Below are 19520 nucleotides of genomic sequence, written 5' to 3' on the forward strand. Positions count from 1 at the left end.
CTCAACACCAAAGTGAGATGGAGAGCTATTCACAAGTACAGTGTAGCGAAAAGACAGGATATCTTCCCCATTCCAACAGCTGTACTTGGAGCTGACAGGCCCCAGGGAACCATCCAGGTCCTCCCCACAGCTCATCTGTACTTGATAAACACCAGTGAAGCATGCAGCATAGCAGCAGTACACAGGCAACGTGGTGACAGACCGGTTCCTGAGGAATTGACAGGTATACAAAAGTGACTATTATATAGGAGAGACATCTGAATCCTGGACAAGTTAGAACAAAATTATAGATTCAGGGTGTCCAGACTAAAGGCGAGGATTGGCAGGTAACATGCTGCCCAGAAACTGAACGCTGTTAACTCCTGTCTCTCAGTCTCAGAACAGACAATGAAGGAGAGATGAAAGTACCAACAAGGAATTCACAGGCAACTAGTCTGATCCAATATGAGGGTAAGTTCTAAGTACAACCAAGATAAGCTACAGCAGGTGGTTAACAGGAAAGGGGAGACCAGGGCAGCCTTCTCTCCTAGAGGTAAAAAAAGGATGCCTAGATTAAGGAGGGAATGAGCACAGGAGCACGGGATGTGCATGCTCAGTGAAGAGGTGAAAGGAGTGCAGAAATTACTGAAGTAGGAGAGGATTAAATTCCAGTGGATTTTTCCAGCTGATTTTCTGCATGACACAGAAGAGCAATCAGGGAGCTAGTGGAAACAAAGGAGAAAGGAAAGCCTCAGCTTCAGCCTCTCGCCACCATTAGAGAAGACCAGAAGGAAGACAGGAAGAGGCAGTCTGGTGGAGGGAGGGACAGGAAAGCTGGCTGCTGGCCTTTACTCTGCTTAGCCAAGCTCTTCTGCAAGCCTCTGGGCCAGGGTGATCCTTTCACTTCCTCACAGCTACACTCAGAGCTTACTGAGACTTAGGGGTACGGCTAGACCTTTTCCCAGGAGAGCTCATTTCCTCCAGGATCCTGCAGCTTTCTGGGTAGACTCCACTGACAACACTCTACAAAGCCAGTGACAGGAATCTCTTATGAAAAACAAACCAAGAAACCCAAAGTGCTTTTAGTTCCACAAGACTGTTTTCTGCTGCACCCAGCATTACACTTACCCCAAGTAAGTCATCATCGACCAGCAGGAGGCCCTCAAAACCGCTTGTGTGGTCCAACACCACAGTAGAGGGACCAAGCCGGCCCTCTGCTACCTGATCTGAAACAAGAGTTGTAGAAAACCTGTTAGGGAAAATTGTGCAGGATTTAACAGTACACCTGATGAGTGCCTCCAGCTAGACTACAACAGCTCCTGGATTCTGCTCCAGCGGAGGAAGACTAAAACAGTATTACCCACGTTAGAACATGAGAACCTCAGGAAAAGGGACACCACTGAGATTTAAAAGGAAGTTTTCACAGCAACACACAAGGTCTTAGGTACATAGCATTCAGGTCACAGGTTAAGTTTTCCACATCACGTGAAAATTTTACTTTGGTAAAATTCAAAGACCAAACTAAACTCTGAGCTAAATGTTTGGCCAACATATCATGCTTTGATTGCTGTCAATGAGAAAAATTCTTCTTTTTAGGAGAGGAGCCAGGTTGTATCCTGCCACATCCTGACTCATTCAGGGAAATGGATGCTAGCAAGAATACAGACAACAGCCTGAGGCCCAAAATGAATACCTACAGTGGAGACCAGTATGTAAAATTTGTCAACAAGCCTCTGCATTTCCCACTGAGGATAGCACCGCAGACTGCTGGTCACAGCAATGGCTCTCCATATCTTTATCAGTGAAACACCTCCAACATTTGCCCCAAAACTACTTTGCCAGGCATTTTCACCTGGAAATATGCCTCCTCCATCTGCAAGCAGACCTGCTCCAGGGCTGGCTGATGAGCCCCTCACAGGCACGATTTAAAGATACAATAAATTAGAGCACAGGAGGGCAGAATAACGCTCACTCAGGGAACTGCCTTTCATGGTACAACTTGTCCTCCCAATTAAGCAGCACAAGCAGAAGCACAAATTGGACAGACACTCAGTATCTCCTACCTTGACTGTCTTCAGAGCCATTCTCTTCTGCTAGCAACCGGTCAAGGTGCTCCTGCAGGTTCTGAAACGTCAGGTGCTTTCTAGGGAATAAACATGCACAGGAGCTCTCATAAAACTCTGTCTCCAAGATTTAAAGAGTTGCACCCCAGACACATGTGTCCACACAGTCCTGCACTGTGAGACATGAACCAGGAAGTTCTGTCAATCTGTGTTTCTTGCCATGAATCTGAGGAATCTGTCCCAGTGCACTGGGGCAATGAATGAACCAAGGACCAAATACAGTGTGAATAAGCAAACTAGTTAACAAAGGATCTTGAAGTCTTCAGTCTGGAGTATTTTGTGGCAGTACTGTGGTACAATGGCTATAAGAAACCAACTGTAATACCAACAACTGTGGACCATGACTTTTCTGCAGTCACCATCATACAAACATGGCGCAAGTCAGGATTTGTTTTTTTCCCCCAAGTATTTTGTAACAGAAAAGAAGAGAGAAGACCACACAGCAGCTGTAGCAGTTCAGACAAAGGTCAGGCTAGCCCAGCATCCTCTCTCTCACAACAGCCCAAAACATTCTGTTTTCATAGTGAGGAGAAGTATCTTGTGCATCACCTCTGGGCCACTATTTTAGAGAACTTTCTCATACTGCCCTCCCCTAGTTCTCTCTTTTCAAGGCTAGTTTACTTAGCTGTCCATTGCACAAGAGCTATTCCAGACATCTGACTTGCCCTTACCCTTCCTTAAAACCTGTGCAGCTCTCAAATACCTTTTTGGAGTTGGCAAGACCAGAACCACATGATACTCGAGATGAGGGTAAACCACACCTTTATTCAGTGGCATAATGATTTACCTTATCCTACATCCCTTTCCTAATAATTCCTAACTTCCTAGTTTCTTTTTCTGACTTAGTATTCCCACCCCAATCTCATTTCTATGCAGTAAAATTCAGCCCAGGGCCCACTATTTTATGCACAATGTTGAGGCTGTTCTTTCACTCATATATAGAATATTCAATATTCACTTTGCATTTCCCTACACTGAGTTTCATAGCCCATTTCACTATCCAGCCAATATCACAGCCACCTTACCTTCACATTGCTCTAAATAGCTTTGTAACAGCAGCAAACTTTCCCACCTCATGCTCTCTCCCTTTTCAAGTCTCCCCACGATACATGGAACGACACAAGTTGTGTTGCAGGTCTTTGAGGGACCCCAGCAGGACCTCCTTTTACTGTGAGAGTTGCTAGTTGTTCCCATCCCTGTTTCCCATTTCCAAAGCCATCTGTGGAACAACTTCCCACTTCTCGAGGACTAGGGACTCTCCCTAAGACTGCGGTGAGAGACCTGTTGAAAGCCTGATGGATGTGAAGATGCACAGAAGTGGAATCAAAGACTCAGTTTTGATTGGCATGAGAGAGGGTGACTTCAGCTAGGCAGCTTAATCAGCAGCTAGCATGGAGGATGAGGGGGAAGTTAGAAGAGTGTGAGACAGCCAGAGACATGCCTGCAGCAAGCTCCTCCATGAAGAATTTAGGCCTCCGAAGACAAGTAGTCATACCATAAAAGTTGCTGTCATACGGCAAATGTTATTTTCTAGACCTATTTGACTGCTACCGGGCTTTCTATCAAACAGCCAAGTTCAGGAAAAAGGGTGGAAGGCAGGAAAAAAAAGAGAGAGACCAGTCAAAAAACCTATCAGTTCCATGCTTTAAAGTCATTAACCACTAGACAAAGAAATTAGAAATACTGAAAATCAAAACGCCCAGGCAGATGGAATATTCCAAGGCACAATGGCAGAAGAGTTTGTGGCAAAGTAACACGACACACTTTGCCTCTCCCCCCGCCATAACCCTAGCTCACCAAGAGCAGAGAGTGCCAAGGGCTATTTTTAGCAGCTCTGAGCTCACATTTGAGCTGGCAGTACTAAGTATAGCTCATGCAATGTGACCCCAGACACTCTGCAACAGCACCAACGAGCAGGAGCTACATGCCTGCCTTGCTCTACCACACTCGTACCTGCCTTGAACTTGTCTGACTTGCCTCTGGCAAAAAGAGCTAAATGCAAGGGAAATTTTTCTCATCTAAAGCTACAAGTTTCAGGACAACTGAAAACAAATAGAAGAAAACTGACACTAAACAGAATTTTTGTGTTTCTTTTCCTTTGGTGACTCCTAATAATAAAAGTACCAACAGTTCCACAGCCTGAGAAACGTATGGTGTTCCATACATCAGTAACAGCCTTGCTCTCAGTTTACAGGGCACTGACAACCTATTTTTCATTCCTGTACCTAAAACCTGTGCATTTTGCACTTCCTCACAAGTAAAGAGGGAACAGCAACAATAAGGTGAATGCCTACTTGCCTATTTATTTCAGAAATATTGCCTAGTGATTTTGTATATGAGGTTTTTCATGAAAAAAATTCTGAAGAATCCTTCCTAGTAAGCCCTGCGATTTGAAAAAGCCATTAAAAGACAAGACCTAAGAGTAATTTCTATTATATGGTCTGCTGTGCTTTTGACAAAGATCACTGTGTGGCACTAAAAGATCTTTCACTGCAGTGCTGTATACTGGAGGACTGATACAACATCATTTGCCATCTAGTGAATGAGAAGAAGCCCGATACCTGTAAGCAGCTGCAGGCTGGTTCCCATCAGCATTGGTAAAGACGCGATGCAGATAATCATTCAGCAGCCTGCTGTTCACAATCCCTTGTGAAAAACAGAACGGAAATAAGCTTAGGGAGTCAGAAGGTAAACTCAAACATTAATTTTGTGTACAAGCAAGAAACTGGTAACTATGGGAAAACGATGTTTAACTTTGCAGATCAATGCAGTGGAAAACACAGCTTCAAGAAGTTCAGTCGTCTTACTGTCTTCACTAGCAGCCCTAGAGTCCAGCATTAGGGGCTGCATCTCTGCAACAAGGGCTCTTTCCCATTTGAGCTGCTCTACAACAGCAAATAGGAGGCTATAAATTGGTCCCCACTGGTGGAACTACATCCTCAGGAATTCTGCTGTACTGCTTCCAGATAAAGTAACTTCAAAAGCTGGAAGTGGGAATCCAATTTCATTTCCAAAAAAAAAAAAAAAAAACATCTTGCAACTATTGCAATTCCTGATGTCCTATTCATACCAGGACATTTTAAGTACCTGCATCTCTTGACTGCACTAGAAGATGCTGGGATAGAAAGGTTTGCAGATGCAGTTCATCTTGTCTAACCCACAGCCCTCTTTAATGATGTATGCCTCACTTCAGCTTTCATTGTGCAAAACAATCCCTAGTGTCACATAGATGCAGCATGCTTTATTTCTGGGTGCAACAGTGCCCTCATATGCCAGATTTGTGGTCTCATAAGCACAATTCTGCTGGATTGGTGAGTCTAAGAGAAAACAGACTGCCTAGCAGGTATCAAAAATTCCCAGAAAAGGAATGATTTGACAACTTGACAAGCTGTTCATCCTGGAAGGGGTACTCCCTGAATCAGATGGGAGAAAGGCAGGCAACATGACATTGTCCAGCCTCACGAGGCAGGGCTGTGTGCTGAAGAAAGAGCACTGTGACATGAGCTTCTGGAGTCCTCAGTACTACAGGAACATCCCTCCCAAAATCTCATCTCAGTTCAGGGACTTGCTCAGTTTCAGCCCCACCACACCTCACATCAAGATAACTGGCAACTGGAAGACAGCTGATCTCAAGTGAGGCAAGGGGCACTCACCCAATCCACAGTGGTCCTGCTTTTACATAGCACATATAGACCCATACCTGTGACCTTGGACTTCTCTGGCTCAGTGCCCAGCCTGTAGCTCTTCTTTGAGAAAGCAGTCCCAGCACCTCTTGACGTCATTCTTCACAGGCACCACTTCCAGAGCGGACATAAGACAGACAGACACCTAGAGCAAAACTTGTTGGGGAGGATGCTGCCTTTAGACTTCTCCTTTTCTTGGAGGTTGATGTACCTGGATTGAACAACAGGGATAAGCCAAAAAACAGCCAGAGTCCTTCCACTAGCAACATCATATAAAAGCCCAAAGCCAACTAACTGCCAACGCTGCTCTCGGTCCCACCTGTCCAACAGCTCTGAACCTTCCCAAAGCAGACAAGGCATTAAGCCACACTCCACACAACCACACAGACCCACTCTAGCCAAAGGCACAGGCAGAACCAAGCCAGAAACACAGGCAACCTTTGCATGGAGTTTGAGCCAGAAACACTGGGCCAGCACGAGGCCACAGCTACCACCAGTGCCAAACACCACTGAAACTGGAGCACATCGCACTTCTACTCATGTCCTGATGAGACACTTCTGCCTTTCTCTCCCACACTGTATTCTTTAAGACAGGAATACGCACCTGGTTAATCTTCTGTTTAACAGGTTATTAGATTATTCTGCTACCCAAAACAGAGAGGGAGGGAGAAGGAATGAGACAGATGCAGATGAACCGAACTACAAAATAATATAATTGACTACAAAGCAAAAGACACAGCTGTCAGTTAAAACTGACAAAAGCAGGCGCAGGTAGAAGTACACAGAAGCGTTTACAGGTGAAAAGGTACCACAAGACTAAAGATCCATGACCCTTCCTTGTGTCACTAGAATGCAAAGGATGCTATCAGAGGTGATCTGACACGTGCCAGGACAAAAACAATAAATTTAAGTTGCTAGTTCCATCCAGCTTCAAAATGTCGTTACATCCCTCTCCTGTTTCTGGTTGCCCCAATAGCCGACCATCACTGGATCACTAGGCAGCTCTCTGGCAAAACACTTTGTGACACACAGAGCAAGAGGAAGATGCAACAGGAGCAAAGGTTGTGGGAATTAAATACTTGCCAGCAATTTCATATGGAGCATAAATTAAGGTGAACCTAAAAAAGTTGGTGAACTTGCCAAGTGATTTAAGTGCCACAGCAACTCCACTGTCAGAAGATCACTTGACCTTCAGCTAGATTAGGGAAAGGATTTCCTAAAGCCCCTTTCCTCAGGTCCATCCAGCAGTGGAGCAGCACCGCCTGGCATCCCTCCTCCAGCACTGCCAAGCAAAACCACTGGAAGAAAGCAAAAACCAGCCTGGATCAATAGTCCTGAACGATCTGCATCAGAGACTCAAAACAAGCAAAAAAAACCCAATTAAACTATAAACAGAAACACATCACTTACTACCAAAGCAGAAGAGATAGCACATTATCTACTATCCTAGAAGTACTCTAAACGTGACAGACGTGATTTCACCACTGTCAGGAAAATTAAAAACACCTGAGGGTGGCAAGGAGTGCCCCTAGCTCTTCCCAATGGCTGTCAGCCCAGTACCCATGCTGCTGAAACAGCCTGAATGCCCAGGCAGAGAGAGCACAGCATGGCCACACCAGCACTGAATGAGATGCACTGCTGGCACTGCTGCAGTGCCAGGGTTTTGTTGTTGTTGTTGTTGGAGAAGATGCTGCTTTCGACAGGTCAGAGAAAGGGCAGAGCAGGGGGCCACACATATGCCCCATTGCTGCTCCCATGTACAATTTGCAAAACTGGCCCCAGCAGCTCTGGCAAAGACACCTAGCTCTGAGCCTGGCCATGGGTTAAACTATCTGGAAAACGGCAAGTAGCTTACATAAGAAGGGCAGAATAAACAATCCGGGGGAAGCCAGAACTTAAATTGAGCCGACTGAAGGCAGGCAAGGAGGCTGAGAGGCTGGGCCACAAACACAGCTTTGTTGGGCAGCTGCAGACCGAGCCCTGCCGCTCTGGCCGGCGCAGTGGAGATGACGCCGGCAGCCAGGAGGCACAGGCCCCCGCGCCCCCCGAAACACTGCTCTGAGTTAGTCATAAGCAGGGGTGTCTGGTGCACCCCCAACCTGGCAGCACCGCTAAACCACAAATCCCAGGTGACACTGTCCAGACCCAGGAACCGACTCTAAACCCAGGCATATCCCGCTGCCGGCATGCCCCAAACCCAGCGGCACACCCAAACCCAGAGACACCCCCTAAACAGGGCAGCACTCCCTGCAGCCAGACACCACCCTCTCGGCCCAAGCCCAGCAGCACACTCCCTGCCCACAAACACTGCCAAACCATGGACCGCCCCCACACCTGTCCACAACCCCCAGAGGCCAGAAAACACCCTAAGCCGCGGAAGCACCCCCCCAACCGGGCACCTCCCCACCAAACCCGGGCGACACTCCCCGACACTCCCTTGCCCGAGCCCCAGTCGCACAGCTGCAGAGGCAACCCCGGGGCCAAGCCGAGAACAGCCCCTCAAGCCGGCACCGAGCAGGGGGGAGAGCCAGAGCGGCCCAGGCCTAGCGGCAGCCGCACTCACCACCGACCGGAACGCTCCGCCACCACCGCGCTACGGCGAGCCGCGAGGGCCATGCCGGGCAGGCGGGCGCGGAACGCGTTGCCGGGAGACGGAAGACAGCGAGAGACCGGCCGCGCCGGGGTACCCAGTACGCGATTAAGCCGTGCCGGGAATCATTCCAGGAACGGGGCAGAGACCCCCTTCCCGGGGGTGTGTGCGACCTTCCCCTCGGGAAACTGAGCAGGCTGCGGTTCCAGTGAGGCCCGAAGCAGAGAGCCATGCGCTGGGCAGCCGGCCCAGGCCAGCCCGCAAGGAGGGATGTCTGGGGAAGGTGCTGCCTACACGCAGGGAGAAGAGAACCCTCTGTGCCCAGCCCCTAATGCTGCCCCTCCAGAAAGGGAGAGGAGGAGGAAGCCGACAAACGAGTGTGGGATATCCCAGTGCAGAGACTAACAGCTCTCCTTGTTGTGCGGGGGGCGGGGTGTGGATCAGGGCCAGCACTTGAGGACGGTGCACGGCTGGTCCTGCAGCAGCGTCCAGGCTGGCTGTAGGGAGTTTGGGTCCACCGTTGCAATCGGGAATGGTCTCGCATGCGGTCGGGCCCAGGGATGCTGGAGCAGCTGCAGCCCTCAGCTCTGGGAAACCGCAGGAGGGCCCTGGTGCTGCCTGGCTACCAGTGGTGGGGCTGCTGGTCTCTGGTGCCAGAAAGCCATGGGGCAGCCCCACTGCTGCCTGGCTGGAGGTGCAGCTCTCGTCACTCGGTGCTGGCGTGTGACTGCTGTTACAGTGTCTTCTGGGCCGGCGAGGGAGTTTGGGCCCGACGTTGCCATCGGGAATGGTCTGGCACCCGCTGGGGCCCAGGGTAGCTGGAGCGGCGGCTGCTCTCAGGCACTGGGCAGCCGTAGGAGTGCCCCAATGCCACCTGGCTACCAGTGGCGGGGCTGCTGGTCTCAGGTGCCGTGGAGGTGACTGGCTGGAGGTGGTGGCGCCGTTAAGCACCAAGCTGGCACTGGAGGCTGTAAGGGGAAGCTGGAAGGTCAAGGGCACGGCTCCACCAGACCTGGGGCAGGATAGGCCAGTGCGGTGCCTCCAGGCCTCCTGGAGCAGAGAGGCCAGATCTGGCAAGCCCAGCACGGGCAGCTGCTACCAGGCCTTGCCTGGCCCCTGGCCCCAGCCCAGGGGCACCCGCGTGCTTTGCCTCTTACCGGTGCCCAGTCCAGCACAGCTGTCGCACTCCCAGCTGGCCGTGCTGTTCCTCAGGTAGGAGCAGCGTTTGTGAGTGCCCTCAGCAGCGCAGGAGCAGCACAGGAGCAGTTGCCAGGGCCTGAGGAAGCAAACGGGTTCATGGCTGCGAGGACGAAGTGACCGTGGCACAGGATTGCGCGGCAGAGCTCTCGATCTTAGCCCTTCCCCTTTGAGAGACAGAGACCCCGTGCAGAGCCCTGGGGTGCAGCTTTGGCAACTTACCCCTCTTCCTCTGCCCGCTCCCTGCCTGCTGGACAAAGGCACTCACTGGCATCACAGCGTCTGTGCCTCTCATATAATTGTTCATAGGCACCGTTGTCTTCCCACGATAGTCCCCTTCTGGTGGAGGAAGGGAAAATTGATGAGCCCCTGCAGCTGGGCAAAAGGCAGGTGCAGGGCGTCCCTGCTCTTCTTTCCCTCCCTGCCGTGTTTCCAAGTCCTCCGTGAAGCTGAAGGCCAGACTCACAGTACAGTGGAGAGCCAGGACTGCTGGGAGAGGCCCTGGCATGGCATGGCACAGTGCTCGCACCCTCCTGCCTTGTGAGCTGGGAATAATAAAAACCAACCTCTTCGGGATTCGGATCCCCATGGTGAGCATTTCCATCAGAAAGCGATACTCATTTTGACAATGCGGGCAGCAGAAGCCGTAGAAGCCAGCATGACTGGCATGAACCTGGATGCATCCCCTGTGGAACCAGGCGTGTTTGCACGCTGGGCACACCATGGTGCCGAAGGACTTTCTGTCCCCCACAGGGTCCAGGCAGATGAGGCAGGTGGTGGTCTCCTCCGGAGCCGCCTCCACTGCCTGCTCTGGGCGGTGCTCCCAGCAGAAGGACCTGGGGGAAGAGGAAAGGGATGGGCGAGCTGTGGAGTGCTGGGTCCTACCCCAGTGGGAGCAAGGAGGGGAGAAGAGGCGTGAAGGAACCCCAGGCATTGCCCGGCTCTGGCTCTGCATGTGGCCGGCTGCTGGGATCTGCCACTGTGGATTCCTTTCTATCTTGGCTTACAGTGGCAGGCAAGTGACTGAAGGTGAGGAGCCTCCCCCATGCAGCCTGGCTGCCCTTACCTGTAGAGCCCAAAGAACTGGGTGATGCATCCACCCTCCACAGCACAGGGGAGATGGAAGCTGCGGTCGCAGCCCATCTCCCGGCAAGTGATGGTGGCCCCGCTGTCACCACAGACAAAGCAGTCCTGGAAAGAGCACAGCAGCCCCCATCAGCGGCAGCCTCAGGGCCTCCACAGCCCGACCCACACCTCCGGGCAGGGCGCAGGATGCGGCCGCTGCTGGGTCACACCCCGCAGATCCGCCTGGCGGTCAAGGCTCCTGTGCGGGAGCCTCTGTGGACCTGCTGGGAGCAAGACTTTTGTCCCAGAGCGGCTCGAAGGGATTTCTTTCTTGGGGTCTGGGCTAAGCTCCGGCAAACCTCTCCTGGCACAGATCTCCCTGTTCTTGTCAGGTCCTCACCTTCTGCGCTGCCCGGGCGATTGTGCGTTGAATATCCTCAGGCAGAAATCCCGCGAGTCCTACTTCCTTGACCCGTTGCTGAAAAAGCTCGTTGGCAAAATACTGCAGAAGAGAGAAGAGGAGAAATCTCTGCTGTCTGACTGCCTGTCGGAAAGCTGGAGGGAGCTCCAGAGGAACTCACCAGGCAAAACGCATGGGCACAGACTCCTTGCTTCTCCAGTTTGGGCCCACAGACGTCCGCGTCAGCCTCTGCCCGGAGACACAGCATGCATGCTGGAGGGGAGAGAGCAAATGCCAGCGGGAACGAGCACCTGTGCGTGGCCAGGGGCAGTGTCCCTGAGGATTGCTGCCAAGGGCCTGCTCCATCCCTGCCTAGCTGGCTGATGGGCAGGGCTGGAGGCCTTGGAGAGGAAGGGGCCGTTGCAGGCGTGGGGCTCTCAGCGGGTGCCCGGTGCCCAGCCTGGTCCCTGCTTGCTGAGGAAAGGAGGGGCCTTTTCCTGGGGCAGACGGGGAGCTCCTGCCTCCCCCTGCCACCGCTCTTGGCCCCATGCTGACCACCCTGACAACCCCTCTGCCAGGCTGTGCAAGGGATACTTTGCTCTCACCCTGCTCCATGGAGTCGGTGGCCTTCCGCTTCCTTGTGGACATGGCACACATCAACGGTGAGCGTTTGGAGAGTCCTTGTCCCAGCAGCGCTGGGGTGTCTCCTGCAAACGCTCCCCTGCTGGCTCTGAGGCAGAAGCAAGACGCGGGTGAGCTTGCAGCACAGGCCCAGAGCCCCAAGGTGGGGGGCCCCCCTCCTCCCTCGGCAGCCCTGCACAAGCCCTGTCACTCCCCTACCCTCTCCTCACCTCACCAGGTCACACTGACGCACGGCTGGTGCCCAGCGTTCCTTTATGTGGGCTTGGCCCCGCGGCTTACAGTGGCCGCTGTGACATCAGCACCGCTGGCCTGCGTGCGCCCCCAGTGCGGGCAGGGACGCCGTCGGCCACCTGCCACCCACTGTGAGATGGCCCCCGCCTCACAGGGCTGGGTGTGAAGTGCCAAGGCGGGGGGCCCGAGCCCTCGGCACCCACGTAACCGGGGCGGCTGCTCCTGCAGCAAGCGCAGAGTCAAATGCCAGGTCCCCTGGGGCAGTCGTCGCGTACGGCACTGTTGGCCAAACGGTGCTGTTCAGGCAGTGTGACTCCAAGGCTCCGGCCCTGGCCAAGGAAAATCTCTGCTCCTGTCCCCGGCATGGGGAGCGCTGCCAGCAGGTCGCGGAAGGTGATCCTTCCCCTCTGTGCCGCACGGGTAAGGCTGCATCTGCAGTACCACGGCCGGTTCTGGGCTCCCTGGTACCGGGGAGAGAAGTGAGCCTTGAGCCTAGCCTGGGCTCACCCATCCCATCCACTCAGAAGTGGCGGGTGGTCGGGGCACAGCACGGGAGCTCGGCATGGCGCCTAAGTGTCGCAGGTGGCCCAACGTCTTTCTCCTGAAGTAGTCCTCAGTGCTTTGGTGAGGTGGTGCCCCTGGAACAAAAAGCCTTGCGGGACCACGAGCTGGGGAGTCATGGCAGAAATGGCCTTTTTCCATGGCAATAAACTGCCTTTCAGAGTCGGTGGGGGCCTTTTTCCCTAGTGCGGTAGGAAGCTGCAAGTGGCTGTGGGGCAGCTTTGGAGGCGGTGGGTGGGAGCATTGATTTGTTGGAGGGTAGAAAGGCTCTACAGAGGGGTCTGGGCAGGCTGGATCGATGGGCCGAGGTTTGTCAAGCGTTGGAACAGGCTGCCCAGGGAAGTGGTTGAGGTGCCATCCCTGGAGGTATTGAAAAGACGTGTAGCCGTGGCACTTAGGGACGTGGTTTAGTGGTGGACTTGGCAGTGTTAGGTTACCAGTTGGACTCGGTGATCTTAAGGGTCTTTTCTAGCCTAAATGATTCTAGTTCCCATTCAATTATTGCTTCATCACCCTTTGATTACCCTTTGATTTTCATTCAATCATCGATTAATTACCGTTTGAGCGTTGCTGAAAACCCTTTTTGTTAACCCCACGACAAACGACTTCTCTGAATAATGCACCTGCGACACCAGGACGAAAACCAGACGGTGTCTCAGGCACAACCAGAGTAGGAAAAAAGGAATGCGAAATCCAGTGTTGGAGCATCCGCCTCCGAAATGCAACTCAGGGCCGAGACAGAAAGCAGAAAGCCCCAGAAGCCCTTCTACAATAGTAGCTGGCTGACACTGCTGAGAGTGACTAGAGGCTTCCCAGGCTGCCTCCTTCAGCTCCTGCTTTTCAAGTGTCCTCAGCCATCCCCTTCTACCAGCCACCTTCCAAGCCAAATTCTGGTGCTCAGCGTTTCCTCCTCCCCAGGCTTTCTGAGATTTTGCTCGGCCTTCTGACGCCAGGGCATTACAGAGCTCCGTTGGCTAGATGCCAAGAGAGGTGAACGGTGCCAGGGAGCAAGCACCTCCGTTCAGAGCGAGGTTGTGCATGACCCTCTGAGCTCTTTGGCCAGCTCCCTTTGAGCCCCATTGCTCAGGAGCGCCTCGGAGCTCACATCGCAATCCCCCTGAAGAGTGCTGCCTGCTCTGGCCGCGTCTAGAGCTCACACCTTCCCAGTCACAGCACTCAAGACTAGAAGGACAAAGTGCTGCCACCGAGTTCTCTTATGGACCCTCTGCACCTCCATTCCTTCTGCATTGCCTCTTTATTGGCAGAACAGCCCACCAGGGCTCCCAGGTTGCCCTGCCTTCCTCCGAGAGGACAGCCGCTCCCTACTTTAAGGAATCAACTTTCATGCTGCATTAAGGCCTGTCAGGAAGGCACTTCACGCACACACCATGAGACCAGACACACACACCATGAAGAGCAGAGGGTTGTTCAAATCTGTACAGCCACCCCGCGGGATTTCCTTTGCGCTTTGGTCACCGTTAGTCTTTGACTCAGCCTTCTAGCTCTCCGCCAGCTTCCACAGAGCTGTTCGGCAGTCGCTCTGTAACCAAAGCTGTTCTCCTTCTTGCAGTGTAGAAAGGTACTTGCTGGTCTCCAACAGAAGGGAAATCCTTGCCCGATGATTGCCATTTCCAGGCCCCTTGTTACCCTCCCGTAGAGCACATGTGATTTTTTTGCTCTGGAGGGCATACGGCAGGACTCAAGCCCTCAGTAACAGGTACTGCTCTGACTCTGCTGAGCTCTGTGGAGTAAAGTCCTTACCAGGTGTTTGCGATCTCTCCTAAAAATGACTTCTTGGCTTATACTGCAAGAAGGAAGCCTTCAGTTGGTACAGTAGCAATCGTGTTGGGGAACAGGACCCAGAACTGGGGAGCGCCCTTTGGCGACTGTATGAACAGAGTCTACAGAAGCTTTCGTGTCACAAATACGGATGTGACACTGAACTGAACTCTTAAAGAAAAGTAGCTTTGCCACTTTGCCCCAATTCTCCCTAACCTAGGCAAGGAGGATAGGAAATTGGTTACAGGCTTGTCCAGAAGGAAACAAAGTTGAAGCGTGTCAACAGTCGCTGGGACCAGGACAGGTGATTTTGGTGGGCGAGCCATGAGGGCTGCGCCGGGTGGGCAGGGGCAGCACCCATTGCCAGGAGATGGCAGCAGCGGCACCAACTGGGCCGTGCAGGCCACACTCCTGGGGACAGGGACAGAGGCCCAGAGACAGAGGGGTTTTGGGGGTGGGTGTGAACTTCCCCCGGGGAAACTGAGCAAGATGTGGTGCCAGCAAGGCACGAAGCAGAGGGCCACGGCGCTGGGCAGCCGGCCCAGGCCAGCCCGCAAGGAGGGATGTCTGGGGAAGGTGCTGCCTACACGCAGGGAGAAGAGAACCCTCTGTGCCCAGCCCCTAATGCTGCCCCTCCAGAAAGGGAGAGGAGGAGGAAGCCGACAAACGAGTGTGGGATATCCCAGTGCAGAGACTAACAGCTCTCCTTGTTGTGCGGGGGGCGGGGTGTGGATCAGGGCCAGCACTTGAGGACGGTGCACGGCTGGTCCTGCAGCAGCGTCCAGGCTGGCTGTAGGGAGTTTGGGTCCACCGTTGCAATCGGGAATGGTCTCGCATGCGGTCGGGCCCAGGGATGCTGGAGCAGCTGCAGCCCTCAGCTCTGGGAAACCGCAGGAGGGCCCTGGTGCTGCCTGGCTACCAGTGGTGGGGCTGCTGGTCTCAGGTGCCGTGGAGGTGACTGGCTGGAGGTGGTGGCGCCGTTAAGCACCAAGCTGGCACTGGAGGCTGTAAGGGGAAGCTGGAAGGTCAAGGGCACGGCTCCACCAGACCTGGGGCAGGATAGGCCAGTGCGGTGCCTCCAGGCCTCCTGGAGCAGAGAGGCCAGATCTGGCAAGCCCAGCACGGGCAGCTGCTACCAGGCCTTGCCTGGCCCCTGGCCCCAGCCCAGGGGCACCCGCGTGCTTTGCCTCTTACCGGTGCCCAGTCCAGCACAGCTGTCGCACTCCCAGCTGGCCGTGCTGTTCCTCAGGTAGGAGCAGCGTTTGTGAGTGCCCTCAGCAGCGCAGGAGCAGCACAGGAGCAGTTGCCAGGGCCTGAGGAAGCAAACGGGTTCATGGCTGCGAGGACGAAGTGACCGTGGCACAGGATTGCGCGGCAGAGCTCTCGATCTTAGCCCTTCCCCTTTGAGAGACAGAGACCCCGTGCAGAGCCCTGGGGTGCAGCTTTGGCAACTTACCCCTCTTCCTCTGCCCGCTCCCTGCCTGCTGGACAAAGGCACTCACTGGCATCACAGCGTCTGTGCCTCTCATATAATTGTTCATAGGCACCGTTGTCTTCCCACGATAGTCCCCTTCTGGTGGAGGAAGGGAAAATTGATGAGCCCCTGCAGCTGGGCAAAAGGCAGGTGCAGGGCGTCCCTGCTCTTCTTTCCCTCCCTGCCGTGTTTCCAAGTCGTCCGTGAAGCTGAAGGCCAGACTCACAGTACAGTGGAGAGCCAGGACTGCTGGGAGAGGCCCTGGCATGGCATGGCACAGTGCTCGCACCCTCCTGCCTTGTGAGCTGGGAATAATAAAAACCAACCTCTTCGGGATTCGGATCCCCATGGTGAGCATTTCCATCAGAAAGCGATACTCATTTTGACAATGCGGGCAGCAGAAGCCGTAGAAGCCAGCATGACTGGCATGAACCTGGATGCATCCCCTGTGGAACCAGGCGTGTTTGCACGCTGGGCACACCATGGTGCCGAAGGACTTTCTGTCCCCCACAGAGTCCAGGCAGATGAGGCAGGTGGTGGTCTCCTCCGGAGCCGCCTCCACTGCCTGCTCTGGGCGGTGCTCCCAGCAGAAGGACCTGGGGGAAGAGGAAAGGGATGGGCGAGCTGTGGAGTGCTGGGTCCTACCCCAGTGGGAGCAAGGAGGGGAGAAGAGGCGTGAAGGAACCCCAGGCATTGCCCGGCTCTGGCTCTGCATGTGGCCGGCTGCTGGGATCTGCCACTGTGGATTCCTTTCTATCTTGGCTTACAGTGGCAGGCAAGTGACTGAAGGTGAGGAGCCTCCCCCATGCAGCCTGGCTGCCCTTACCTGTAGAGCCCAAAGAACTGGGTGATGCATCCACCCTCCACAGCACAGGGGAGATGGAAGCTGCGGTCGCAGCCCATCTCCCGGCAAGTGATGGTGGCCCCGCTGTCACCACAGACAAAGCAGTCCTGGAAAGAGCACAGCAGCCCCCATCAGCGGCAGCCTCAGGGCCTCCACAGCCCGACCCACACCTCCGGGCAGGGCGCAGGATGCGGCCGCTGCTGGGTCACACCCCGCAGATCCGCCTGGCGGTCAAGGCTCCTGTGCGGGAGCCTCTGTGGACCTGCTGGGAGCAAGACTTTTGTCCCAGAGCGGCTCGAAGGGATTTCTTTCTTGGGGTCTGGGCTAAGCTCCGGCAAACCTCTCCTGGCACAAATCTCCCTGTTCTTGTCAGGTCCTCACCTTCTGCGCTGCCCAGGCGATTGTGCGTTGAATATCCTCAGGCAGAAATCCCGCGAGTCCTACTTCCTTGACCCGTTGCTGAAAAAGCTCGTTGGCAAAATACTGCAGAAGAGAGAAGAGGAGAAATCTCTGCTGTCTGACTGCCTGTCGGAAAGCTGGAGGGAGCTCCAGAGGAACTCACCAGGCAAAACGCATGGGCACAGACTCCTTGCTTCTCCAGTTTGGGCCCACAGACGTCCGCGTCAGCCTCTGCCCGGAGACACAGCATGCATGCTGGAGGGGAGAGAGCAAATGCCAGCGGGAACGAGCACCTGTGCGTGGCCAGGGGCAGTGTCCCTGAGGATTGCTGCCAAGGGCCTGCTCCATCCCTGCCTAGCTGGCTGATGGGCAGGGCTGGAGGCCTTGGAGAGGAAGGGGCCGTTGCAGGCGTGGGGCTCTCAGCGGGTGCCCGGTGCCCAGCCTGGTCCCTGCTTGCTGAGGAAAGGAGGGGCCTTTTCCTGGGGCAGACGGGGAGCTCCTGCCTCCCCCTGCCACCGCTCTTGGCCCCATGCTGACCACCCTGACAACCCCTCTGCCAGGCTGTGCAAGGGATACTTTGCTCTCACCCTGCTCCATGGAGTCGGTGGCCTTCCGCTTCCTTGTGGACATGGCACACATCAACGGTGAGCGTTTGGAGAGTCCTTGTCCCAGCAGCGCTGGGGTGTCTCCTGCAAACGCTCCCCTGCTGGCTCTGAGGCAGAAGCAAGACGCGGGTGAGCTTGCAGCACAGGCCCAGAGCCCCAAGGTGGGGGGCCCCCCTCCTCCCTCGGCAGCCCTGCGCAAGCCCTGTCACTCCCCTACCCTCTCCTCACCTCACCAGGTCACACTGACGCACGGCTGGTGCCCAGCGTTCCTTTATGTGGGCTTGGCCCCGCGGCTTACAGTGGCCACTGTGACATCAGCACCGCTGGCCTGCGTGCGCCCCCAGTGCGGGCAGGGACGCCGTCGGCCACCTGCCACCCACTGTGAGATGGCCCCCGCCTCACAGGGCTGGGTGTGAAGTGCCAAGGCGGGGGGCCCGAGCCCTCGGCACCCACGTAACCGGGGCGGCTGCTCCTGCAGCAAGCGCAGAGTCAAATGCCAGGTCCCCTGGGGCAGTCGTCGCGTACGGCACTGTTGGCCAAACGGTGCTGTTCAGGCAGTGTGACTCCAAGGCTCCGGCCCTGGCCAAGGAAAATCTCTGCTCCTGTCCCCGGCGTGGGGAGCGCTGCCAGCAGGTCGCGGAAGGTGATCCTTCCCCTCTGTGCCGCACGGGTAAGGCTGCATCTGCAGTACCACGGCCGGTTCTGGGCTCCCTGGTACCGGGGAGAGAAGTGAGCCTTGAGCCTAGCCTGGGCTCACCCATCCCATCCACTCAGAAGTGGCGGGTGGTCGGGGCACAGCACGGGAGCTCGGCATGGCGCCTAAGTGTCGCAGGTGGCCCAACGTCTTTCTCCTGAAGTAGTCCTTAGTGCTTTGGTGAGGTGGTGCCCCTGGAACAAAAAGCCTTGCGGGACCACGAGCTGGGGAGTCATGGCAGAAATGGCCTTTTTCCATGGCAATAAACTGCCTTTCAGAGTCGGTGGGGGCCTTTTTCCCTAGTGCGGTAGGAAGCTGCAAGTGGCTGTGGGGCAGCTTTGGAGGCGGTGGGTGGGAGCATTGATTTGTTGGAGGGTAGAAAGGCTCTACAGAGGGGTCTGGGCAGGCTGGATCGATGGGCCGAGGTTTGTCAAGCGTTGGAACAGGCTGCCCAGGGAAGTGGTTGAGGTGCCATCCCTGGAGGTATTGAAAAGACGTGTAGCCGTGGCACTTAGGGACGTGGTTTAGTGGTGGACTTGGCAGTGTTAGGTTACCAGTTGGACTCGGTGATCTTAAGGGTCTTTTCTAGCCTAAATGATTCTAGTTCCCATTCAATTATTGCTTCATCACCCTTTGATTACCCTTTGATTTTCATTCAATCATCGATTAATTACCGTTTGAGCGTTGCTGAAAACCCTTTTTGTTAACCCCACGACAAACGACTTCTCTGAATAATGCACCTGCGACACCAGGACGAAAACCAGACGGTGTCTCAGGCACAACCAGAGTAGGAAAAAAGGAATGCGAAATCCAGTGTTGGAGCATCCGCCTCCGAAATGCAACTCAGGGCCGAGACAGAAAGCAGAAAGCCCCAGAAGCCCTTCTACAATAGTAGCTGGCTGACACTGCTGAGAGTGACTAGAGGCTTCCCAGGCTGCCTCCTTCAGCTCCTGCTTTTCAAGTGTCCTCAGCCATCCCCTTCTACCAGCCACCTTCCAAGCCAAATTCTGGTGCTCAGCGTTTCCTCCTCCCCAGGCTTTCTGAGATTTTGCTCGGCCTTCTGACGCCAGGGCATTACAGAGCTCCGTTGGCTAGATGCCAAGAGAGGTGAACGGTGCCAGGGAGCAAGCACCTCCGTTCAGAGCGAGGTTGTGCATGACCCTCTGAGCTCTTTGGCCAGCTCCCTTTGAGCCCCATTGCTCAGGAGCGCCTCGGAGCTCACATCGCAATCCCCCTGAAGAGTGCTGCCTGCTC

General features: G+C 54.7%; 2 protein-coding genes and 1 pseudogene across 4 annotated transcripts in view; all 3 read right to left on the minus strand.

The window, feature by feature from the left end:
- The window catches only part of RNF123 (ring finger protein 123), a 49870-nt gene extending 41457 nt beyond the window's left edge, over nucleotides 1-8413 (minus strand). Inside the window, exons 1-5 of one of the 3 annotated variants that reach the window (XM_075096520.1) lie at nucleotides 8349-8413; nucleotides 5803-5996; nucleotides 4664-4748; nucleotides 2043-2122; nucleotides 1108-1205 (exon numbers count right to left, since the gene is read on the minus strand). In XM_075096520.1, the coding sequence (XP_074952621.1) occupies nucleotides 1108-1205; nucleotides 2043-2122; nucleotides 4664-4748; nucleotides 5803-5884 (345 nt within the window). In that variant the 5' untranslated portion in view covers nucleotides 5885-5996; nucleotides 8349-8413. Of the gene's footprint in view, nucleotides 1-1107; nucleotides 1206-2042; nucleotides 2123-4663; nucleotides 4749-5802; nucleotides 5997-6868; nucleotides 7061-8348 lie in introns of those variants that run through there. The other 2 variants (XM_075096521.1, XM_075096519.1) reach the window with 2 other exon arrangements.
- A 905-nt stretch (nucleotides 8414-9318) lies between these two features.
- Nucleotides 9319-12474, minus strand: LOC142058289 (E3 ubiquitin-protein ligase PHF7-like; annotated as a pseudogene).
- Nucleotides 12475-15382: 2908 nt separating this feature from the next.
- LOC142058290 (E3 ubiquitin-protein ligase PHF7-like) lies at nucleotides 15383-18386 on the minus strand. Its single transcript, XM_075095450.1, has 9 exons — nucleotides 18330-18386; nucleotides 17953-18044; nucleotides 17555-17679; nucleotides 17131-17222; nucleotides 16950-17051; nucleotides 16551-16696; nucleotides 16051-16320; nucleotides 15707-15820; nucleotides 15383-15563 (listed from the first exon to the last, which is right to left on the minus strand). Exons 1-9 carry the CDS (start codon nucleotides 18384-18386, stop codon nucleotides 15383-15385), a joined length of 1179 nt encoding a protein of 392 aa, XP_074951551.1.
- Nucleotides 18387-19520: the final 1134 nt, after the last annotated feature.

The sequence above is a fragment of the Phalacrocorax aristotelis genome, chromosome 6 (assembly GCF_949628215.1).
Source record: "Phalacrocorax aristotelis chromosome 6, bGulAri2.1, whole genome shotgun sequence".
In the NCBI taxonomy this organism is placed as follows: Eukaryota; Metazoa; Chordata; class Aves; order Suliformes; family Phalacrocoracidae; genus Phalacrocorax; species Phalacrocorax aristotelis.

Bases quoted from the DNA above. Each gene is read 5' to 3' on its own strand.
- LOC142058290 (XM_075095450.1), bottom strand. From the start codon at position 18,386: ATGCCGAGCTCCCGTGCTGTGCCCCGACCACCCGCCACTTCTGAGTGG. The intron at 17,680-17,952 runs GTGGGTGGCAGG...CTTCTGCCTCAG, and splicing joins GAGGCGGGGGCCATCTCACA to AGCCAGCAGGGGAGCGTTTG. The intron at 17,223-17,554 runs GTGAGAGCAAAG...TCTCCCCTCCAG, and splicing joins CACCGACTCCATGGAGCAGG to CATGCATGCTGTGTCTCCGG.